Here is a 26,639-nt window from a genome sequence, read left to right on the forward strand (position 1 = left end):
AAAATAAATAAAAGATTTATTCAGAAAAGCAAACATAGGTTATTATAATTTTGAGTTATATGATGCTGTTAAAGAATCTGTAATTCGATTAGTAGATATTCTGATGTCATCAATAATACCTGTACCTCTCAGCTTCCACTGTCATTGGCAGGAGGAAAACTATCAATCCCAGTGTTTGTGTTGCATATTAATAATTCTGATCATAGAAAAATAAAATTATAATGCCAAGGTGTACACAATGAATATTCCTAGGGTTTATTTCTGAAATACTCCTGAGATTATTCTCTGTCGACATTCTTATCTACTCAACGATCATCAACATCCCTTTATTTCTGTCACCGTCGTGATTTCTTTGAAAATTAGATGACGAAATATTGGAATTTATATACAACCTGACTCAGCTTTGCATCGGCATGTTCCGGCATGGTTACATAAGCATTCAAAAAAGGCCGGCGCAAAGACTGACAAAGATTATAAAGTTAAAACACTAAAAAAAAAAAAAAAATCCTGTAAAACAAGAAAATAGTCATATGAAAAAGAAAAAAGCTTTATATATGTATATAAAAAGTTTTTTTTTCTTTTTACAAGAAAAAATTTCAAACAAATCTTTTCTTATTTATTTATTTATTTATTTATTTATTTATTTGCGGGCTATTATCTTCATCTTCATAGTTGTTGGAAGGCAGTAATTGCTGAGGATACAGTTAAGTGACTCAGTATTCCTATCCCATCGTGGTTAACCACCTGAAGTAGGCTAGAGAAATAAGTGGCTGAAACGTGGTGAAACGAGAACAACTCTGAAGATAAGGATAACAGTCCACAAATAATTAAATAAATAAATAAACAAATAAACAAATTACTTATCCCAAAGGATTTCAATAAAAAACAATATATAAATCTTTTCTTTTACGACGAAAACATGGAAACAACTATGAATGAAAACAAAAAGTTTTTTTTTCAGTTTTAAGAAAAGTATTTTTTGTTCAAGCAAAGTATACAAAAAGTTTATTTTTTTCAAAAAAAATTTCAAATAATCTTAGTTTCTTACTTATCATGAGAAAACTTGTGAATAAATATTTTTTACCATGCAAATGTGGAAACAACTCTTAAAAATTTACTTTTTTTTTCTTTTTCAAAAAAAGTTAAGTGTTTTAACAATTGCTTTTTAATTTCTGCTAATTTTTTTTTGGTTGTTGGGAGCTTTTCTTCTTTTTTTTTTACTTCAAAACGTTTTTTATTGATATTTTTACGAAATCTATAGGGAAGTCCTTTTTGTTTTTTCAAAGGAATCACCACTTACCAAGGCCCAAAGGCCACTCGAGGATAAGGGTTAAAGGGTGTATAGTGGTCAAAAGGACAATATCATAGTAATCGTTAGAAATGTAAATTTGGTAAATTGGATTACTTAAGGGAAACGGCTCATCAAAAGCTTGTTTATGTTGGACTTTAAGATGACCATATTGTAGTCAGCTGGAAAGCAGGAAAACGGAAGAGAGTTCCACAGGTGTGCAGTTCTAAGAAAGAAGCTTTGTTCATGGAATCTACGTTTAGGTTTAGGCACAGATAAAGAATTTGGGAAAGTATTAATAGTGTCCTTGTTTTTTTTTTTTTTTTTTTTTTTTTTTACTTCACCCAGCATACTGTAATTCATTTGAGATGAAAAGAATTCTTGTTTTAATAAATTTCGCAATTTCAATGAAACTTGTCACTTGCTGACGGCTGATTTTTGATTGGATAATCACATCGATATCTTCTGACAGCTTACTGTAACCTGACAAAAGATGCTGAAGTGAAGTTGGATCAAGTTCTGGATAAGTTCCAAAATTTTTTGTTTTAATTGATAGCAACTTTAGAATTTCACTTTCACTGCTCAGTTTATCCCTAATATCTAACGAGACTATAATTTTACTGAAATATATTTATTTCATTACATAATTGAACAAGCGAAACCAGAGATGTGCTGCTGTACAACTTATGCTCTCTATCGGTCCAAGTTATGACAACAGAACCATTGCCAACACCCTCAAAATGCCAATCCAGACAGTTCAATGCATGAGGACAGAGCTGAACAAAGTTTCCGGCCATGGTTATGGTCTTTGGTGTGGTTTCAAGTGAGACCCACATCATACCACCTCACATCTTCAAAGTCGGCTTAAAAGTCAACACCAAAGTGTACCTCGCTGTGTGGTAATCCCCTGGTGCAATAAGGTGACCGCTGGCAGACCTTGGGTGTGGCAGCAGGACTCGGCGCTAGCCCACGTTCAAAAAGACGCAGGCTTGGCTTCAGAAGGAGTGCTACCAGTGGCGTAGCATCAGTTTTGTCGCTCGGGGCGGTTGTAAAATTTTCCGCCCACCCCGCTGGCATATAATTACCTGTTTTGCCCCCCTCCCTCCTGCTGGCATATGATTACCTCTTCTGCCCCCTCCCCGCTGGCATATGATTACCTCTTTTGCCGCCCCCCCCCCACTGCTGGCATATGACAACCTGTTAAAACCTTGAAAATTCAAAAAATATTTATTTTCATTGAACTAATGTTTACACAATTCCCCCTCTTTTTTTTATTTTAATTTAATTTAACAAATTCTATTCAATAATTTGAATAATAAGTATGTAAACATTAACCTGAAGGAAATTATGTAAACGTTAATATGAAACAAAAGAAACCAAATATTGTTTTTCAAAACAAAAACGTATAATTCAAATTATAAAAAAAAATGTTAAATCAAATTAATTGGCTACACAAACAAATATAATAAATAATTTAAATGAGAAAACATTTATGAAAAATGTTATGAAATGATAAAATCTTTTCTATTTACTTTTTTGTTGTTGTTGTCAAGGTCCGAATTTTTGCGAAATAACATGGCTGTATAACAGAGAGGATAGTCCGATGTAATTTTCTTTTTCTTCATAATATTATAATTAAAAAGTTGAGCCTCTAAGAAAAAAAAGTTTTGTATCGATGCTTTTTGAAATCCTTGTGTGTAATCGCTCGGTTTAAGTGCAAACTTTAAGAAATGGAAAGTTACACATTTTAGAAAACGTTTTTTAAATAAATTTAAATGAGAATATTTGAAATTTGAATTTATAAATTTAAATGAGAACATTTGAAAACATGAAAAGGTTAAGAAATAATGAACTCATTTTTATTTACTTTTTTATTGTTCTTATTTCCGAATTTTCACACAAAAACATGCCTCTATCAAAGTTACTCCGATGTAGTTTTCTTATCTTTTTCTTCATAATGTTATTATTAAGAGGTCGAGCCTCCTGACGAGAAAAAAACGTCTTGTATCCATACTTTTTGAAATCTGTGTGTATAATCGCTCGATTTAAGCGCAAAATTTAAGAAATTTGTTGTTGTTAATAATGTTTAAATTCTTTTAAAAATAGTTTAATTAAAAAAAAAATGTATTTATGAATTGAAAATAAGGCTATTAATTTATTTTTTGTGAGAGACCTATCGCAAGGCATCAATTCGGTTGAAAATTTACAAACATACTTTTTGCGCTTTTTTTTTGGCAAAGTTATCAATAACTCTATCAAAATTCATTCTATCAACAAGTTTCCCCTCTATGGAGAGGATTGCCAAGTAAGCCTTGTCTGGATCATTTTTGATCGAAGGTAGTTTTTTTATGAGCTTCAGTTTCGAGAAAGAGCGCTCACAGCTGGCAACACTAATAGCTCGGGTAAGGAAAATGCGCAGTAAGATCACAATATTAGGGGTGGAATACCCAATGTGGTATCTCTGTATAAAGTTAAAAAAATCTAGAGGTCCATTGATTTTATCTTTTCCTGAAGCTTTCACAAATACTGTAATCTCTTCCTTTCGGCAAGGAATTTATCTTTACCTATATCTTTGTCAACTTCACCAAGGTGACAATCATAATTATCATCAACCAGATTTGACAGTGTAAGAAAAGCGTATTTACTTGCAAGATTGTGAACTTGTTGAAATCTGCAAGATATTTCTTCAGTCAACTTTTCTATGACAGGCAGTATTTCCCGTCTCAACTCAGTATCAAACCCCAGTGCTGCATCAGTCAATCGTTCACCACCCATTAATTTCTTTTTTCGGATACGATACTCCATGCTTATCCCCATTTCAGAGCAGAGTTTTTTGACTCGTCTATTGTAGTATCCACCATCTTTTCTCTATTCTGAAGAAGACAATCTCTCAATGCCGTCAGCCTAACAGGACTTTGTTGTAGATCCAGCCCCTTTTCTTGAAAATACTTCTGGGCATCATTGATTTCTGGGAGAATAGTTTTCCAAAGGCTCAGAAATAAAAGAAACAGAAACGCCAATACCAAGTTGGGAACTAAAGATGGATCTGATCTTGTGGTTGCATTTTCTCCTTCTTTTGTGCGCTGTTCCAGGGCAATGACGACTTCCAATAATTTTTTACCACAACATTTACAGCATCTGCTCGACTACTTCAACTAGTTTCCATATTCTGCTTGATACTTAGACTGGTCCACTGAATCAAGACATCCCAGCGATGTGTAGATGCAGAAAAGAACGAGAATAACCGGTCCAGTATGCAACAAAAAAAAAAAAAAAAAAAAAAATGTACACAAGCTAGATTTAATGAATGGTTAGTGCATGGCACAAATAGAGCTTTTGGGTTGATTTTGAAGATTCGTTTCTGCACACTCGATCGGTGGCCTGATTCTAAAATTAAGCTTGGTTGGGTATAGAAACAATAATATCGAAACTACTAGTAAATTCTTGAAACCTTTGAGTGGTTTATTTCCACTGAAATACATGGACATTTTGCCAACATTAAAATGTAGGTGTATATCCAAAAACCTATTCTAAATACATTAAAACTGTTTCATAGATTAAAAACAGAATTACTATTTTTATAATTTTTATTATTTTTTCGTATATTGATGTTATTTTAATTTTAGATTTAGTGATAATTTAAAAACAATAAATATTTATCATTTATCAGTAATAAAAAATTAAGATAAAAATTTAAAATGATCGGTTTTGGAATCGTAAATTAGGGACACATTTTTCCGATTCCAATACCTCCAAAAGTTCTGATTTTTTAAAAACTTTTCGGTATAAAATTTAAGATATTTTGTTAACTTTTATTAATTTATTTATTTTTTTTCAATTTTCTATTTTTACCATCTCAAAATATCGCCCTCTGACATGGGCCACTCGTAAAATAGGAACACATTTGTCTGATTTCGATACCTCCAAAAGTTCCGATATTTTACAAACTTTCAGTATAAAATTTAAAATTTTTTGTTAGCTTTTATTTGTTTTTATTTATTGTTTCTATTTTTTATTTTTAACCTCTTAAAATGTCGGCCCCTGGCATGTGCCGATCGTTAAATAGGGACACATTTTGCTGATTCCAATACCTCCAAATGTTCCGATTTTTCACAAATTTTTCGGTAAAAAAATTCCGATTTTTATTAGCTTTTATTTATTTTTTCTATTTTCTATTTTCATCCTCTCAAAATGCCGTCCCTAACGTATACCGCTCATAAAACAGGGACACATTTTTCTGATTCCGATATCTCTAAAAGTCCCGATGTTTTACAACCTTTTCGGCATAAAATTTCAGATTTTTTGTTAGTTTTTATTTATTTTTATTTTATTTTTTTACCCTCTCAAAATGCCGTCCACTGGCACGTGCCGCCCGGGATGGACTGCCTTTGCTACGCCACTGAGTACTACGACTTTGTACCCTTCTCTCACTGGCTCCTCTCCTCGCCCGACCTGTACCCGCTGGACTACTTCGTTTGGTCATACATCGAGAACATCATCAACATGACTTCCCACAACACCAAAGCCAGCCTGATCGCCGACATCCACCAAGTATTGACCGAGCTCCTTCCGGCACTTATGGAAAAGGCATGCTCTCAGTTATGGACCCATATCGATGCAGTGATTGAGGCTGAAGGCGGCTACATTAAATAGATGTCAGCTCTACTACATAATCAAGTTACCTGAATTGATTTTTTCAATAAAAGTTTAAAAATAAAGCTGTAGAGTTGTTTTCTCTAGGGCGACAAATTTATCATTCCACCCTGTAAACTTATCTTGTGTGGTTTTAAAAGTTGTGCCATAAATAGTGTCTAAACTGCCAGATTTATATTTGCTTCTGACTAGCCAATCATTACTTTTTGTTGTTTTAACATAGTATTTAACCTAAGAAAAAAAAAGGGTGCTTCGTTTTAGTTTATTTACAAAATTAATTATTCTGGTTTTAAAAAGTTATCAAATGGGCACATTTTTCATTTCACTAATACCCTAAAAAAGAAAAATCAGCCTAAATCATTAATTAAAACGAATTTCTATCATTTTGTGAAAGGTGTTGTGTTGAAAGCTAGAAAAACACTATTGGGTACGAGACAAGGTAAAAAGAATAATGATAATATTGAACGATTTAGATAATTTCCAATCACAGAACATTTATTTATCGGCATAATGTGTCGAAACAGGATGGTTTAAGTTCTCAAACTTTCAAAGTATACATCATCTTTAAGAGGAAGAAAAAGAAAAAAATATGTTCAATACCTCAGCCAGGTGTATTTATGCCTGAAGCCGGACACAGCAGCTTCACAGTCAAACACATTCAGTTGGTTGTTACATTATTTCTGAAATATCGGTCGGCATTTTTGTTTGTTATTTTTCTACCATTTTTCTCTCTATTTTTAATATTAGACAAACAATTACATTTCTTTTTACTAAAATATTGGCACATTAATTTCTTAACATAACTTGATTATCGTAGTAGTCAGTAATATTTTTTTTTGTTGTTGTTTAATGATGTAAGTGGCCAATTATGCAATGGGGGTGCAGTGCTTTTAAGCCTTTAATTAGTTCAAATTTCTGAGTGAAATTCAAATATAACAAGTGAAGCAGGCATGGTCCCCCGTCAGTGCACAGTGAACGAGGCATAAAAAAAATGACCAAGTTCAGTACACTCCCCCAATTTAGCCCCAAAAGTCTCCAGGGGCGTTAAATCCTGGTGAAAATGAACAACGGCCTTAACACATGTAAATTTGAGTTCTGCACCATGCAAAAAAAGAAATGACTAAGTTCATCATTTGCTCATCCCTTCTCCATTTAGCTCCCAAAATTCCCAAAGCATATTTAACATATTTAAATTTGAGTTCAGCACCATGCAAAACTGCTAAATAGACATACACACAAAATTTGGACAAATATGGTAAAATAGTCCCAAAAATGGAGTGTTTTTATTAGCCCTAAAAAAGCCCCTGGGGCACACCCAAAAGTTATCGCAAAGTATAGACAAACAAAATTATATAGAAATCAATTAGTTACAACTTTTCAGAAAGTTTTATAAAAATCCAAGGCATCATATTTTTTTTAATAAGCACAAAAGTATCAATTTTAGCCATTTTAACCCAAAAGGCACCCTTAGGGAGGCAACCGGAGTTTTCTCGGAAAATACGTTCTGTTACTTTTTTACTCATATAATGTTTAATGTTTGTGCAAAATTTCAAAAAATTCCTAGGCATAGTTATTGAGAAAAGTGCAGATAGACAAACGAACAAACGGACAAAGGTGAATTTACAGGCCCACCCTCCTTTTGTTGAGGACAAAGACTTATAAATATACACACATTTATGCATACTGATTTAGTATGTTTTGTACTGTTACCTATTTCAGATATCTTGTCTATTTCCTATAAAGGTTTCTAAGTTTATTTACTTTTGTTTTATCTACTTTTACTTTTGTCTGTTTTAAAACCCTTTTTGGGTTGTTTAGCTCATTAACTTACAATTTTTTTATTATTGAATTATACAAATTGAAAGAAAAAAAAAATATTTATTTTATTTCGAAACCAAAATATTGACACTCCTATGAAAGGGTATTGGAGTATGAATCGAGAGGCTATACATTTAAGATAAAATTTGCACATTATGATAAGGAACAAAGCAGTTCACTCAAAAAGATACATTGCAGTTTTGGCAATGAGTTAGTGGCTTACTATTGCAATGAGTTAGTGGCTTACTATTGCAATGAGTTAGTGGCTTACTATTGCAATGAGTTAGTGGCTTACTATTGCAATGAGTTAGTGGCTTACTATTGCAACACTCATATAAAGCCATACATCATCGAACAAATAAAATTTTAGCAAATTTCACAAGAATTTTAAAGAGGATTCAAACAATTTTGGAGATAAGCTGATGAATCTAATCCTTTTCTTCAGATTAATTATGCAATAAGCAGTACTATTACATATTATCTTATAGATTTTAAAAAGAAATTATTTGGTGTCCTATTTAGAGAACAGTCAGACCTAATGGGTTAATGTCGAAAATCAGTGTTGATTGAATGATTCATTGCATATAGTTAATTGAACTTCTATTTTGCCTACAACTGAGCAAAGTTGGCTATTCTTACTTTAGCCAACAGTGCATAAATGATCACAATAGATCTAAGAGTATTTGAACTCTTCATAACCGATTCCATAGTCTGTGACGATATCCATTAGGCCAGTCACCAATCCTCATTATGTGTTCAAACTTTAGTCTTTTATCATAAACGAAATAAGGAGCATCGGAAGAGGCATGGCACCAAAACTAAATCTGCACCTCTGTTTGTAGCAGACAATGTGGATTGAGTAAAGATTTATTATTAAAACAAAAAAACAAAAAAACAAAAAAAAACTTCCATTGTTGGACATGGCAGATAAAGAAGAAGAATAAAAACAGCAAATATCTGATAGATTTGATACTTACCCAGGCAGTGAGAATTATTCCTTATTTGGACATCACCATGGGTCCTAAGAGGCACTTGACTCCAAGCAAGGACATTACCAAAAGCCGTGTTGCATTTTGAAAGGTTTCCCAGACTTTTTATTTCCATCTCAGCGAGCACATGATTGTAGACATTGAACTGACTTATCTCACCAACGAAAGATTCAATCATGTTAGCGGCACCAAACAGCACATGTGTATCCTGGCCTGAAAAAAAAAGTAACAGATAAAAATGAACAATATTTTCATCATGGATTACACTGATCTGCCCTTTTCCCAAGATCTAACATATAATACAAGATCTTAGGCCAGTTACTCTCTCATAGAAATTCGCATATTCCAATTTATTTTTAGATGAATAAAACTCATAATAGTAAATTTTTGACGACTCATCATCATCATCATCATCATCATCATCATCATCATCATCATCATCATCAGTAGTAGTAGTAGTAGTTTAACAATTGTTTTATGTACTAGCGTATGTTGAATCGCATCAGGTGTCCGTTTACACGTTTCTCACTAATAACCATGCTAGAATATTTTAGGCTGTTTTTCCTGGTTGTTCAGATGTAGCAAAGCAGTGTGGATCCCCGCAGAGAATTGTTAGGGTTAGGGTTAGGGTGCGGCAAGACAAAAATCAGAGTTGAAAAATGTTGACAGACACTAAAATATTATTGTTTTAATTTTCTGAGATAACGCCTTTTCCCATTCTGACACAAAGAGGACGATGGCAACATAAAAGCTTAACTCTTCTTGATGGCTATCATTGTTTTAAAAGGTAACGTGTCAGATAACCAAGGTAAGTTTTTTTTTTTCGCTAAGGTGTCAGAACTTATCAAGACCCAAAAACCACTCAAGGATAAGGATTAAGTGAGTGTCAGGTGGATGACGAGACAACACAGTGATGATTGGTAATGATAGTGATGATTAGACAGAATTTGATTGTTTAAGAGGGTGGGTCAACAAGAATTTGCTTTCATTGGACATGAAAATGACCATGTTGTAGTTAGCTAGGAAGCAGCCTCGTGGTATTGCGTTCTTCAGACAGGCAGTTCTAGGAAAGAAGCTTTGCTTCAGTGCAGGAATGATCCAAGTCACAAGAAATTATGAGAACTCATAGGGATGTATTCAAGACCGAACACCACATAGGTTGCAGCTGTACTAATGGGAGAAGGCATACCAAGGAACGGATTCTGATGAATAAGTAACCAATGAGATCCATTATTTAAGTAAGGTAGGTTGAACTCGGCCAGGCAATGTCAAATACTCTTGCAACATAATATAATAATCGCAAATTTACTGAGTTTGAGAGAAGAGGAATTCAGATTTAGATTTAGAGTTCTGAGAAAAAACTGACATTGATAATTGCCTCAAAAGAATTGCTTCTTTCTCTAGAGAAGATAAGATTTTTACTCAGTCCATCCAAAAATCTAAGTCATCAACTGTCAAGTAAACTTAGAGAGTTGAAGTTGGAACCTAAAATCAGTCCAGAAGCACAGAAATATTAACCCCCAATCAGCGAAAGGTTTTTTTTTGTCATTATAACTACAAGTTGCACGGAAATATATATTCTTATTTTTTTATGCATCCATCCATCCAGCACGGCCGTAGCTGAGATTGAACTCACTACACAAGTTTGTAGTGTAATTCATATCTTGTCGGTAGCTGAATACTTGATGCTTCATCAGGCCTATCAAGGGTATTTTTTATCGTGACGCCCCATTGCTATCGTGATGAGGTGCCTACCACGGCTTAAGAGAATCCCATCTACCCTTGAGAGAAGTATACACCATGCTAGTTTGTCAACCTGGTATTTTCACCTTGCGGTACATACAGCACCTCGCCTTCCCAGACTGGTACTAGCCAGGCTCAACATTGCTTAACTTCGGTGATCTGGCGAGAACCGGTGTGTCAAGTGATTGTGCCGTATTTTATACATAGTTCTTGCTTGTTTTGTTTTTGAATGCATTTCTCATCCCTCAGTTGATGTCCAGTTCTTTGATAGATCCTGGTCTGGACTTCTAATCAATAAATACGATGTGGTTCAGCACTGTCAACAAAAACAATACAGCACCATCAGTCTTCTTCATGGGAGCAGAAAATTCGTCAACGCTGGCGTCTCAGATCTACGGTCAAAGTAGGCAACGTCACATCAGCCCACACAAGAGGTATTAGCCCAGGATATAATGAAGTTTGAGGGCTACATTACTGGTTGCTGTGAGGAATAATGATACATTTATTATTGACTGTGACCAAGACAATTGAATCACCTTCTGAGAATGACCTGACCAAGCTCCTGTATCACACAGACATAACGTTCTAGGCTAAAAGAAATTAGTCTATTGTATTATTTAGTTCACTTAAATAAATAGACTTTATAAAAACTCAATTTCTTCTAGCAACTAAACAGACATGAGAAATTTGCGTAATTCTACAAATTTATAAAATCAGGTGAAAATGTGTTCATAGGTGACATTAAATTGAGATCTGTAAAGAAATTATCTATTGTATAAAGTTATTTTGTTGTCCTATTTTCTTGTTAGACCTAAATAGCAACTGATTTGACAAATTGACATTGATCTTGAATAGCAATCTCTTTCTTTTTAGTCGCGTCCAAGCGACTCTATAAGTCACTCCGTCGGTCCGTCGGTCTGTCCGTAACACTTTTGTGCTTGGCCTTTTTGGTTAAGATCAAAGGTCTGTTGTTAATAGATGCTGTTCTTAGCTTTTTAAGCTTTTCTTGGCCTTTTGGCCAAGATCAAAGTGTAAATGCACTAGGCAATTTTATTTTTTGTATATTTATTCTAGATTCCCCACTCCCCAACACAAACTGTTTTTCTTCCAAATTCAAGAACTTTTTATTTTCCAATGAATTGAACTTTTTTCACACGCACACACACACATTTTAATAATTAAAAAAAAAAAATTATGCACACACACACACACACACACACACACACACACACACACACACACACACACACACACACACACATACAGAAATTGTATATATATACTTTTTTGCAAAACCGCTGGGGGTTTTCATTAGTTAGATTAGACTCCACAGAGTGAATGAGGTATTGTGGTAAATGTTGCCAGTCAAGAGTAAAGTCTCCAAAGACTCCATTTTCACTGTAGTAACAAAGACCCTGCAACACTCCCTCACCCAGATCTTATAGGGCCCTGTGCCTAAATTTGTTTTGTAAATTGGAATTTTACTTTTAATTTATTTTAATTTTACATTGAATTATTTTGATTGTAATTTTCATTTTCACAAAATAAATTATATATGAAGATCAAAGTGTAGCATCTGTTCCAGCAGATACTGCAAGCAAAGACCATATGTGGGGGCAACCCCACATATAAGACCTTGGTCAATGTAGGGGCAACCCTTCGTACCAATTGTCACTATCCAGCTCCTCTACTCCCCGGGGAGTTGGTCCCCATTTCCCCTTCACTCCTCATATTAAAAATTGGCCTTGTGCCTAATTTGCTTGGTGGGGGGAGCAAATAAATACTAATCTTTCATACCAATTGTCACTATCCAGCTCCCCTATTCCCCGGGGAGTTGGTCCCCATTTCCCCTTCACTCCTCACATTAAAAATCGGCCTTGTGTCTAATTTGCTCGGTGGGGGAGCAAATAAATACCCTTTTTTTGGCCTTTTGGCCAAGATCAAAGTGTAGTATCTTTTCTAACTACATGCTGTACTTATGTTTGTAACTTTGTGATATAAAGTGGGTGATCACTTTTCCGTATTAATCTAATGTAAGATGATCACCCACTTTACAACCAGTCAGTCTCAAAGCCATTCAAGTCATTCTCCAGATCATTCAAGTTGTTTTTGAAGGATTCCAGTTATTTTTTAAGCATTCAAGTCATTCTTAAGGTCATTCAATTCATCAAGTTCATTAAAGTCATTCTAAGTCATTTACTTTTTATTTATTTAAGTCATTTAAGCCCATTTTTCAGTCATTTTAGTTTATCGTTAAGACTTCATGTCAATCCTACATTCACGCATTCATTCATTACATGAGAGCACGCGACTAATGGCTATCGGCCTTGTTATCTTTGCAGTATGCTTTTTACACAAAAAAGTGTAATTCATTTCAGTTTCTTTTACCAAAATAATTAAATTAAAAGAAGATTATTAGAATGGAGATGATTTGTAAATGATAACCTTAAAGCTAAAAATATAATGAAAATAATTCCATCTTTAACTTAAAATGTAAGAATATGAGTTCTCTTCCTTATATTGTGATTATTTTTTCTCTATTACTTTGTGACATTAATATTTAAAAATTTGTTTTAATTTAAACCTAAATCAAATTAATGAATCCTAAATAATACCAGGTGTGCATGGCTAGTCTCTTACCGAGTAAATAATTTCGAAAGTTTCCTTGGGTGCTTATGTTAGATCTGGATAGAAGAAATTCCACAATTCCGCAAATTAGATAGCACTAAAATTAATATTAATTGAAAAATAATTGGGGCGGAGGGGGGGGGGTAGTTATTCAAATTTCTTTCAATTCTGTTCCCATGCTTGTAAAAAGTTTTATATAGAATTGATTTTTTTTCATTAAAAGTTTTAAAATAAAGCTGTAGTTGTTTTTCTTTAGGGTAACAATTTTATTTATTTTACCCTATATAGAAATATATTAGGAATTAAATATCACGTTTTTATCACCATTTCAACAACTGGTTCCATTATTTCATGTAAATACATCGGGATACGCTCTGGAGTATTGTTCTGTTTAGTCCTAAGCTTTACCTTCTCTCCAAGAAGGAGTTAATTTATTATTAATTGCACGAGGCACTCATACTGAAAAATGCTGACGGAACTATTCAGGCATTTTTGTCTGCCAGGATACACACACCTTTTGTGAGCTGACTTTTCAATCTCTACCTTCCGACCTTGTGTCACATATTCCCGTGATGAGACGGAAGGGATGTCCTTCTTAATACATCTCTTAAGTGTATAGTTAACTAGATTTGTAATTATCATGTTTATATCTTTGCTGAATCTAAAAAGTAAGCATTCGAGAAAATAATCATAAAAAGTACATTTTCAAATAAATCCAAGATATTTTAAAACTTACCTATAAGAAAATCACCACCTGATGGTAATTTGAATCCCGTAGCTAATCCCCGGCCATATTTAGTTTCAGTTCCATTAATATAGAGATGCCACTCTCCTTGAACGCTGCTCCACGTTGTACATACATGATGCCAGAGTCCATCATTCAAGGACACACCAATAATTATATGTTGACCATTAACAAATAACTACAATCAATAAATACAACAAAATAAGTATTTAAAAAAACAAAAAAAAAATCAGACATTGGTTGATTTATATAAAATTATTTTGTAGCTTTTTTTAAAAAAAAAAAATTGAATTAAAAGTGCAATGATGTTCTTCCTTTGTATAATTAGACTAGATTTTTTACTGGCAAAAGTTATAGCCCGTTGACTAAGAATAAGTGTTTTGTGCCGATGGTTTATTATGGTTAAATTTGTATTAAATACTAATCTCTATTAATCCCTAACTATACATTGAACGAATACCATAATATGCTGCACCTTAGGTCCATACAAAATATCGGTCAGATCGTCCAAGAGTTTCCAAAAAAAAATTCTAGATTAAATGTAATATTGTTTTGACTAATCTTTATTAATCCTTAACTGTGTATCGAACAGATACCATAATACTTAGTTCGCTGCACCTTATCATAACAAAAGTCCATACAAAATTTTAGTTAGATCCGCCAGGTAGTTTCCGAGAAAAAGTGGAACAGACTGACTAAGACCATGGAATCCCGATTTCGAATCTTACTAGATCCAGATTCAGTCACTATATATATATATATATATATATATATATATATATATATATATATATATATAGTTTTTAAAATATAATTATCCACTGACATGTGTTTCATCGTCTACAACTCATCAGAGTGGCTGAATCTAGTGAGATTCGAAATCGGGACTCCATGGTCTTAGTCAGTCTGTCTGTCCCACTTTCCCTATGTATATATATATATATATATATATATATATATATATATATATATATATATATATATATGTGTGTGTGTGTGTGTGTGTGTGTGTGTGTGTGTGTGTGTGTGTGAATTTTTTAGTAAAATTAGAATGTTGTTGCACTGAGAAAGCTTTGGCATGACAGTCAAGCCTGAAGTTTTTCTCATCTTATTTTTTAAGTTACTTTGTGAAGTTTTTACTTTTTAAACATACATATCCACATGCCAACATACAAACTCATGAAAAATATAATGTAGAATATGTACTGACATTCAATATTAACTACAATAAGAAATATTAAGTTATTTCAAAATACATGAACTTGTAACCGAACTTTCCATTGATTAAAATAAAGATTAAGTTTCTAAACCTCTCGAAATACAAAAAAATTGATAGGGGTAGGATTTTGCTGCTTGTCGGGTTGGCCGGGAGTATTTAAGGTGCACCAGTGATGCGAGTTCATCGGAGCACATTCCATTGGAGTACTTATAAAAAAATGCACAGGAATGCAACATCGTGGCGATGAGACAGGGGTTGGAGCTTGGTTGGCAGTGCAAGATTTTTTAGATTAGAGACTCCTTTTAGGATTCTGTCTAACAGAGAGAGAGAGAGAGAGAGAGAGAGAGAGAGAGAGAGAGAGAGAGAGAGAGAGAGAGAGAGATTGTCCAATCCACTTGGAATCCTTTAAAATTAATTACATTTTGGGAAGTGGTGGTGGTGGTGGTTATGGTGATGAAGTGAGTGACACGTTCTGACAACTCGACATGCCAAGTTCTAATCCTGTAAGATCCCTAGAACCACTTTCACGTGGACCCTCTTATGAGTACCTGATTTTAAAAAGTAAAGCAGGAAACCAATGCCAACAACAGAATCAAACAGGTTTAAAAACAAAACCCCCCCAAAAAAACAAAGACAACATTTTGAATAAGCAGACAAAATGTCTTTGAAGCCATAATAAGATGCAAATATATGTGGTTCACGTTGTTTTATCAAGACTCTGTGTAGATGATGTTGCATGCTATAGTGTGAGTAAAAACTCTTTATTTTAAGCTTTTCCTTCGGCATATGATCACTGTAATGTAATGAAGATTGGTAAAAAGCTCTTAGAATATCTGCATCTTAACGTGGTGTAAAAGATATTTTGTCTGATTTTTCAAAATTTTCTTTGAGATGCTTCCAAGAACTTTTTGCCAATTCTCATTAAAGACATAATATCTTGATTCATACGAAAAGAAGAAATGAAATTTTCAAAGACTTCGCAGGTAAAATATTATTCAGTAAAACGAAAAAAGAATTGTCTTACCTGTAAATTGCCATAATCATAGAGCGTGAAGGTGTCCGTGTTAAAAGGCTGATTGCTTTCTTTACTGTAGGAGAACATTGTTCCCAAACTGGTTACATCCAGTGTCCGCATCCAGAAGCATACACTAATCTCTTCGGGATTAGGAAACATCATCAAGTGAACATAATCTGTCGTGGATTGGCGTTGGAAAACCAAATCAAAATCGGCACTGATTTCTATGAAAAGAAAAAAATCAATAGTTTTTTTTACTTTTAAACTAGAATACATTTTGGAAGGTAAAATTAAAAAAAAAAAACGTTAATTTTAAAATCTTAGAAGCTTATTTACCTTTATATCTCATTTGATAAAATAACAAAATAAGTAAAAACAAAAGAAATGAATTAGCAATCAGCTAAAACAATAATTCTTAAATCAAGTTTTGCATATTTTGCATCATTGAATATAATTTTGTATCATTGAATGTAATTTTGCATCATTCAATATAATTTTGCCTGATTGAATGTAGTCTTGCATCATTGAATACAATTTTGCATCATCGAATGTAATTTTGCATCATTCAATGTAATTTTGCATCATTTAATATAATTTTGCATCATTGAATAAAATTTTGCATAATTGAATGTAATTTTGCATCCTTGAATATAATTTTGCCGAATTGAATTTAATTTTGCATCATTGAATATAATTTTGAATCATTGAATGTAATTTTGAATCATTGAATATAATTTGCATCATTGAATATAGTTTTGCATCATTGAATATAATTTTGACAAAATTGAAAGTAATTTTGCATTATTGAATATTATTTTTCATCCTAAAATGTAATTTTGCATCATTGAATATAATTTTGCATCATTGAATATAATTTTGCATCCTTAATTATAATTTTGCATCATTGAATGTAACTTTGCATCATTGAATGTAACTTTGCAGAATTGAATCTAATTTTGCATCATTGAATCTAATTTTGCATCATTGAGTGTAATTTTATGTCATAAGACATAATTTGACATTCGCTGCAAATAGTATTACTGGATTTTATTTTACATTATTCACTGGGGTGAAAACAGTTTGAATAAATCATTCTACAATAATCTATTATTAATGTAAATTTTACACATGTCTACTTGAAGTTGAAACTATACTGTTACATCTATTAATTGTGCTACTGTACAATCTTTCAATGTTCAATTCAGAAGTGGGTAATGTAGCATATGTTCTGTTATCATGATGCCATCCTCCCAGGCATTATCTCCTATTTTAGGTGGGGATAATGTGGTATCTGATGCTGTAATTAAACCATCCTCCAAAGTATTACATTTTCCTTTGCAGGGTTATGTAAAATATGTTCTGATGTCATGATAATGTCTTCTTATGCATTACCATATCTTTTGGAGGAGTTGAGGCTAATGTAATATACGTACATCCGGAAAGCGTTAACTCATTGGAGAGAGAATAGAGTTATTCGTCAGGTTACCATATTCTCAGAATAACAAAAATATGTAACTAGAGGGAATACATATTTGATACTACTACTACTAGTAATACTATTTATTGCTAATCATATGTAATTGTAATTTTGCATCATTGAGTATTATTTCGCATCACTGAATGTAATTTTGCATCATTGAATAATATTTTGCAACATTCAATGTAATTTTATATTATTAAATGTAATTTTGCATCATTGAATATTATTTTGTATCATTCAATGTAATTTTGCATCATTGAATATTATTTTGCATCATTGAATGTAATTTTGTATCATTCAATATAATTTTGAATCACTAAATGTAATTTTGCATCATTGAATATTATTTTGCATCGTAGAATGTAATTTTGCATGATTCAATGTAATTTTGCATCATTGAATATTATTTTGCATCATTTTATGTAATTTTGTATCATAGAATATTTGTTTCATTCAATGTAATTTTGCATCATTGACTATTATTTTGCATCATTGAATGTAATCACTGAACTGCAATCATTGACTATTATTTTGCATCATTGAATGTAATCATTGAACTGCAATCACTTGTGCCCCCACGACGTGTGCACCCTCGACAAACCCGACAGGCTGCTAAATCCCACCCCCACACTGTAGAGATCCCTAGATGTAAAAGATCTTTTTACTCCAATAGTTTCTTCCCCAGAACCGCTAGACTCTGGAATTCCATTCCAGGTCCCTGCTTCCCCAACAGTACTGACGTGCAGAAGTTCAAGTGTAACGTGAACCAACACCTTGCTGCCCAAATCCCTACATAGTACCCCAGTAGTTGTTGCCCCTGATAGTAGCCCCCTACACCAAAGTGTTTGCCTTGTTTGGGGTGAAAATGTAATAAAAAAATTAAAAAAAAAAAAAAATTTTTTGCATCATTGAATATTATTTTGTATCATTCAATGTAATTTTGCATCATTCAAAATAATTTTGCATCATTCAATATAATTTTGCATCATTCAATGTTATTTTGCATCATTTAATATAATTTTGCATCATTTAATGTAATTTTGCATCATTTAATATAATTTTGCATCATTGAATGTAATTTTGCATCATAGGATATAATTTGAGATAATTGGCTGGAATTAGAACTACTGAATATTATTTTACATGAATAAACACAATTTTGCATGATTGAATTACATTACGAAATAGTACAAAAGTTCTTACCATTCTGACAGTTTTTAGCTCCAAATCCACCTGCGCATAAACAGTGATAATCATTGCGAAGGTTAACGCAGCTTCCACCATTAAGGCATGGGTTACTTGCACACTCATCAACATCTTTCTCGCAGACTTTGCCTAAAATGAAATAAATTCCAAAAGATATTCATTGTATGTGTTACAAAGTAGAGATTTATTGTTATAGCTTATTATATAAATATACTTCTTAGGGATATTAAATATCTAATGAAATAAGAAAATAGCTTTGTCTTTGTCTGGATTTTGGGGAAAGAGAAGTTATCATTATTCACATTGGTTTTCTTTGGACTATTTTTTTTCGTTATATCCTCTGCTATCAGATTAGTCTGTCTGAAGATACTGGTTTCCTGACTTTAAATGCACCAAACATTGGTATTATTGTTTTTATTCTTTCCCTTTGTAAAACTCAGTCATGTTCTGCAAAGTAAAAAAAAACAAACAAACAAAAATATAAACGAAAAGACCAATTTTCTTCTACAAAACAATAGAACCAAAAACCATGAATAGATATTTGAACACATAAAGAACTTGAAGCATAAAAGAATGAGTTGATATGTAAAATAAAAACTTCCTCATCAGTACTTCTATGTTTCAAGCGATCTTCAACTGAATCTTGATGGACAAGTTTATTTGGACAAGATACGGTTGTATTGCAGAAAGGATTTTGAATTTTATTAATGACTAGCGGGGAGGAGGGGGGCGCCCGGCTTTGCGCAGGTGTAAAATACACTTAAATATGATATTTTAATTTGTCCATGTTTCATATATATTATTATAGAGTCGTGATTTCAAAAGTAAAAAAAAAGAAGTGCTATCAACTAGAATCGAAACTGTAGCATTCAAAGCTGGTGTCGTTACTACTGTACTACGTGACACGCATATAAACCAATTAAAAATTAAAAATAGACTAAGATGAATGTACAAAATGTTTAACGATTTTTTCAATTTTGACTCATTTTTTGACCTCTTGAAAACAATTTTAACTAAGGACCCCAAAAAGAACAGTCTGTAAAAAATCCAATCATTTGAGGCCCCTACCGCCGCTCTGCGACTTTTAGTTTCAAAGGAGATAGAGTTTGCAAATATGGAGATAGACAGACAGATAGACAGACAAACGGACAGACATATAGCCGTTTATATATTAGATTTCATAGATGGTATTTAGAAAGGTCACCTTGCACCTCAGAAACAACAAAAAGCATATTTATGTACAATGGAAATGTTTACCGAATTTGCAAATCATAAAGTATACGGAAATGTTATACTTTGCTTAAAGCATTGTGTTTAGTGTATTAAGATATTTTTTATATTTTAGGATGCTGTGATAATGCAGGAAGGCGGTATTGCACTGGGAAAACTGAAAAAAAAAAAAGAAAAAACCAGTAAGATGCTCTATGTTGTTTTTGTACATGTAAGTAATAATTTTCTTTTATCATTTCTATTTTTTCTCAATTTACTGAGTGTACACCGGTGCAATCCTAATATTTCGAGGGATCTCCTCTTTGTCAAAGATTCCTGGGAAACATGTGTGTAGTTGGATATGTAAGTTGTGCTAGTACTGCAAGAAACAGAATTCAGCAGTTAGGCCGGAAGTTAAAATTAAACCCAAAGACAATGTAGATGGACCCTTAAGTTCTAATTGTATTTTTTTTTAAATGTATTTATTCAATTGTATTGAATCTGTATTTTTAAAATTTCTTTCACAAGTCGTTTTATGATTATCCATCCTGAACTTTATGTTGTCTTTGAATATAAAGCAATCAATAGCATAATTATATACAAGGTATTTATTGCAGATTAACTTTGTTTCACTGTTTTATTTATCTCTAAAGAATTCCCATCTTTTGAAATGATATAATATTGGCTAATTTGTATTTTGTATCAGGGAAAATGGGGGGCGGGGGCTAGAAATAGATCGCCAGTGAATATTTACACTTTTGATAGGTATAAACTTGATTTATTATCTTACCAACGTATCCGTCAGGACAAGTGCAACTGAAAGTGTTCAATTTTGGTTGACAGGTTCCACCATTCATACAAGGTAAAGATATACACTGGTCAATCACAACACTGCAGTTGACCCCTGGAAAATAAAAATAAAAGTAAATATAAAAAAGAAGTAATATTTCAAATGTTTTAAATAAGTTTTGTTTTGTCCTTCTGTTTATGGAGTCAGGTACTGAGCCTGCTATCTGGTAAAATGCAAACATGTACAACTTGTTTTAGTGGGGCAGATGAGACTCCTAAGTCGTAGGGAAGGTAACCCACCTATCGGAGTAAACCGTATAATAAATCGCTAAGATGAAGGTATAAATAAATATCAGCTTGGTTATCTGGCACCTGTTAACCTACTTCTCGGGGAGAGATGTATCCCTTTACGCTTTGGTTCACGAAGCATCTTAGTGATGGTGTCACAATAAAAAACACTGTTTTTTGGTGATCGTCATCCAGCAGATTGGCCCCTCATGAGGATGTAATGGCTATAAAACCCACTATGACAAAAAAACACTTTACTTATTTCTACAGATCAGATGAGGCAACCTCTGGGTCATCGATCAAGAGGGCGCACTGGCAACCCTGGACCACATGTGACCAAGGGCCAGCATGTGCAGTCCTGAACACATGTCTGGAATGCGACCAGGGAAAAAAATCATCACAAAACAACTTTGCACCTACAACCACCAATCTACAAGTGACCACAACCAAGATCTTGCTGTTATGCTTGCTGAGCTTCCACGTATGAAATGGGACATTATTGGCTTGTCCGCAACTCAAATTACAGATTTGTCCATTGAAACACTTCTATCTGGCCATTGCCTTTTCGATTCTTGGGAATAGAACTTCTCGTTCAAATGGTGAAGGTTTCCTTGTTGATAAATTTATTTCTCGATTTATTTCTGACTACCAAGGTTTTTCTACTAGACTGGCAATTTTCTCTTCATAGACAGGATAATAAGATTGTTTTCATCCAAATTTATTTTCCTACTACTAATTATCCTGATGAAGACGTTGAACGACTGTACGATCAAATTCAGAAATTAATAGACAGCGTCTCACAGCGTGACTTTCTTTTTATTATGGGCGATTTCAATGCCCGTGGGGGTGGCTTACATTCCACATATCAGAGTTGTATTGGTCATCGGCTCCAGTAATATTAAAATTGAACGGCTGGCTAGTTTTTGTTCTGTTAACAACTTTTATCTAATTAATACTTTCTTTCAGAATCGTAAACTTCATACTTGGAATCATCTCTACGGTGAGAGTAAAGGCCAAATCGATTTCATTCTTTCTCGTAACTGGTTTCGTCAAAACGTTACAAATGCATTGGATCTAAATACCCCAAACATATTCCTTGTGTTGACATTAATATAAAGTGCATTTGGAAGGAACATAAAACTCTAGTGAAGAAATAGAATGTCGAAGCCTTGAAAAACATTTAAAACTAGTGATTTTTTCCCTAATTAGAGTTTACTAACCGATTTCAACTTTTAATAGATGCTCCTCCTATTGACGTTGAAGAATTTTCAGATATAGTGAACATGAAAATCATTCAAACTGCTGAAAAGGTCACGCCACCTGTTAAGAAGCCAGTTCCACAGTGGATTCAACCCGATACCAAGAGAGCAATCGATAACAAGAAAAGCGTTCATATAAAGTATAGAGACAACTCAATACAAATTAGCAAAAGCAGAAACGAAAAAACTAGTCAAAAAGGATAAAATCAACTAAATGATGGCCTTGATGAAATAAACAATTTTTCATTGCTATGAAAAACTAAAAACTCATAAACGTGATATTAGCTAAGGTATCAAAGATAAAAACGAAAAAAATCTTAACTTCCAGGGGAGAAATTTTAGAGAGATGCGCTTCATTTTACAAAAATTTATAGGATGACCCTAATACTTGTGATCCACTCCCAACTTCTGGAGAAGTACCTTTTCCATATATAACAAAAGAAGAAATCGTAACAGCCATGAACAAGATATCCACCGACAAAAGCCCTGGCATCGACAACATTCACTCCGAGTTTTTGAATGCTGGATGTGGTACCATGGTCCTAGTTCTTCATAATCTGCTCAATCTTATTTTAGAAACTAGTAAAATTCCTTGTAAGTTTAAGAAATCATTATTCGCTGTTTTGTAGAAAAAGGATGACAGTAAGATGAATGTAAAAACTATAAGTTTGTTGAGTCATGTTTATAAACTCTTTATGACTATCACTGGCAACAGAATCACAAGTTTAGACAAAAACTACATTACTCTTCTAAAATCACTTTACGATGGATCACAGGCTTTTAGAAAAAACTGAACTTGAGTTTAGCCACTCCGTAAACATCAAAAAGGGCGTCAAGCAAGGAGACACGCTTTCAGCCATCGTGTTCTGTGTTGCACCAGCTGCTGTCATGCTTAAGACAGAAGAGACTTTCCAAAGCGACTTTTCTGTAGATGGACAAGTCCTTTTCAACCTCTCTTACGCTGATGACATCGCTCTTGTTAATGAACACGCACATAAACTTCTCTCTACCATGCTAGAAAACTACTCATAACTGACAGTATTCTATACCTCTATGGGGTGGAATGATAAAATTGTCGCCTAAAAAAAAACGACGATTCCATTTCCGTTTGATGAAAACCGGTTTTCTTTTTTTTTTTTTTTTTTTGCAGCCATTTACTAGTTGGCCAGTTGGCGATAGGAGCCTTCTGAAACTATCTGAAAGTAACACAATATTCAACAAGCGAAATTGGAGATGTGTCGCTGTACAACTTATGCTCTCTATCTAAATTATGACAACAGGACCATTGCCAGCACCCCAAAAATGCATCACTGGATTGCCACAAATAACAGAGATGTGCCAAGGGTGATGAAAACAAAGTTTCCAGCCATGGTTATGGTCTTTGGTGTGGTTTCAAGTGAGGGCCATACCATGCCGCTTCACATCTTTGAAGTCGGCTTGAAAATCAACAGCAAAGTGTACCTGGATGTGATGAAGACTGTGGTAATCCTCTGGTGCAATCATGTGGCCACTGGCAGACTCTGGATGTGGCAGCAGTTCAAAGAAACCCAGACTTGGCTTCAGAAGGAGTACTACGACTTTGTACCCTTTTCTCACTGGCCCCTTCCTCCTCCCCGTCCTGAACCCGCTAGACTTCATTTAATCATATGTCGAGAACATCAACAACCTAACCTTCCACAACACCAAAGCTTGATCGCCACCACTCACCTGAGTATTCGCCGAGCTCCTGTTGGCGTTTGTGGAAAAGGCATGCTCCCAGTTCCGGACTCGTATCGATGTGGTGATTGAGGCTGAAGGCTGTTACATTAAATATATGTCAGCTCTACTACATAATCAAGTTACCGGAATTGATTTTTTCAATAAAAGTTTTAAAATAAAATTGTGTTGTGTTATTTAGGGCGACAATTTTATCATTCCACCCTGTATAAAGCAACTATTCGTCCATGCATGGAGTTGTTGCTACATCTATACATACTATCTACCAATAGTCTCTCTCTCTCTCTCTCTCTCTCTCTCTCTCTCTCTCTCTCTCTCTTACACAAGGTCCAAAAAAGAGTCTCCAACCTAATAGGTCTTACACTATCAACCAAGCACCAATCCTTTGTCCAATCAACGAAATGTTGCAAGCCTGTGTCTGTTTTACAAGTATTTTATTTGAATATACTCTAATGAACTCGTAGAACGTGTGCCCCTCGATATAAATACTCCCGACTAATCCAACAAGCAGCAAAATTCTACCCCTTCATTGTTGAGGTCCCTAGATGCCAGAAAGCCTTCTACTGTAATAGCCATTTTTTCCCACTAACTGCTAGATTGTTTCCTACTTCCCTGAATTTTACATGTAATGTGAAGAGACAATTCGCTGCTCAACTCCCTACAGTCCAATGTGAATATGATCCCAAATAGTAACCCCTTATATCCAAGTAGATTGTTTGAGGGTGAATAAGAGTAAAAACAAAAAGTAGAAACTGAGAATTCTAGTCAAGTGAGTTTAATTATCACTTCGTAATGAAAGGCTAAAAAAAAGTAAAGTTTCACCTGTAAAGCCAGGATGACATCGACACTTGTAACCATAGTCCATGTTCGTACAAGTTCCTCTTTTCTTGCAGGGAGAAGGTGAACATAAGTCAATTCGTTTTTCACATAGCTTCCCTGTATACTGCTGGGGACAATAGCATTTAAATTTGTTGAAACGATCTTCACAGGAGCCACCATTTTGACAAGGAGAAGATTCACATTCATTGATTTCTTGGTCGCACAAAAGACCTAAAAGGAGAAAGAAAAGGAGTAACAATAGCATTATGCGTTAATTTATTTATTTATTTATTTATTTATTTATTCATTCGCTTTTTTTTATTTGATTGGAAATACAAAAAAAAAAAAAATCAACAAATAAGAAAACTAGTAATAATATTATGGGATCATAATAAAATAAAATAAATAAAACTAAGCAGAAAACATTAAAGCACTGTTGTAATTGAAATGAAATTAATAATAATAGTAATGAAGACGATTATTATAATATGTTAATAATTGGTATATATATATATATATATATATATATATATATATATATATATATATATATACGAGCAAACAATAAAACATGTTAAAAAACATTTTGAAATGAGTTAAAAACATATTTAATCTGAAAAGGAAACACTAGAGGGTAGGAATTAGCAAAAATGCGGGATCGGATTTTGCATGCAAAAGTATTTGATGAAACAACAAGTAAGTCAAAGATCTTACTTGAAAACAAAAAAAAGTGAAGCAGAGGGAATATAGTGAAGGAAAAGGTGATTACACATGAATGGATAGTCTGGTGGAAGATAAATAATCCAGTGACGGTAAAATCCACTCTCTTCAGGTTTTTACCAATGACCATTTTTGCTAAATATATATATATGTGTGTGTGTGGGTGTGTGTGTGTGTGGGGGGGTTGTGTGTGTGTGTGTGTGTGTGTGTGTGTGTGTGTGGGTGTGTGTGTGGTGTAATTTAGTTCTTTAGCATAAGAGATAATAGGAGATATAACTCAACTACGTGTGTAAAAGCACTTAAATTCAACAAGCGTCCCTGCTATTTGATATTACTTTTTATATTTCCTTTTTAAAATTGTTAATTTTTAAATAGTGAATATATATATATATATATATATATATATATATATATATATATATATATATATATATATATATATATATATATATACTCATTTTAAACTTTCCTTCATGAAGCTTGAACGTCTTTTAATATATTCTTTTAATCTACTTTCGGCATCAAATGTGTTTTTCTTTTCAAAAGTTTAGTTTTCAATTCATACTCTAACCAGAAAAATTTATAGTCAGCCTATGAATATCATTTTGCTAACTACGGTTCTTCTGAGGATATGAGCCATTCATTGAAATTCCATGGAATAAGGAAAAAATTTTTTTACATTTATGTATTCCTTGCCGAAAAATAAATATGTTGTAAATTTTAATTTACAGAATTTAATTTTTTTTCCTTATATTATTACTCTATCTCGAATATTGAGCCTTTTTTTAATCTGGTTTAGATTGTCATATAAATATTAATGCATTAATATTATTAATATTAATGTAATAAATATTTATACTTGCTTTAAGATTACAGAATTATTCAATTTGTAAACTGGAATTCATTTTTTCTTGAATTTTTCTTTAATATATATATATATATATATATGAGAGAGAGAGAGAGAGAGAGAGAGAGAGAGAGAGAGAGAGAGAGAGAGAGAGAGAGAGGAAATGTAGTACTAGTGGGAAATGGGAAATAAATATGCCCACATACAT

At 33.3% G+C, this 26,639-nt stretch overlaps 1 protein-coding gene across 1 annotated transcript in view; it reads right to left on the bottom strand.

Annotated features, from left to right (window-relative positions):
- Nucleotides 1-26,639, bottom strand: part of LOC145249753 (sushi, von Willebrand factor type A, EGF and pentraxin domain-containing protein 1-like) — a 352,081-nt gene that overhangs the window by 100,419 nt on the left and 225,023 nt on the right. Inside the window, exons 16-21 of the mRNA XM_080111697.1 lie at nucleotides 24,868-25,095; nucleotides 20,784-20,897; nucleotides 18,782-18,913; nucleotides 16,108-16,322; nucleotides 13,856-14,042; nucleotides 8,737-8,961 (exon numbers count right to left, since the gene is read on the bottom strand). Of these exons, the coding sequence (XP_079967823.1) occupies nucleotides 8,737-8,961; nucleotides 13,856-14,042; nucleotides 16,108-16,322; nucleotides 18,782-18,913; nucleotides 20,784-20,897; nucleotides 24,868-25,095 (1,101 nt within the window). The remainder of the gene's footprint in view (nucleotides 1-8,736; nucleotides 8,962-13,855; nucleotides 14,043-16,107; nucleotides 16,323-18,781; nucleotides 18,914-20,783; nucleotides 20,898-24,867; nucleotides 25,096-26,639) is intronic.

This window comes from Euprymna scolopes, chromosome 1, assembly GCF_053919585.1.
Source record: "Euprymna scolopes isolate OS-2025 chromosome 1, ASM5391958v1, whole genome shotgun sequence".
Classification (NCBI taxonomy): Eukaryota; Metazoa; Mollusca; class Cephalopoda; order Sepiida; family Sepiolidae; genus Euprymna; species Euprymna scolopes.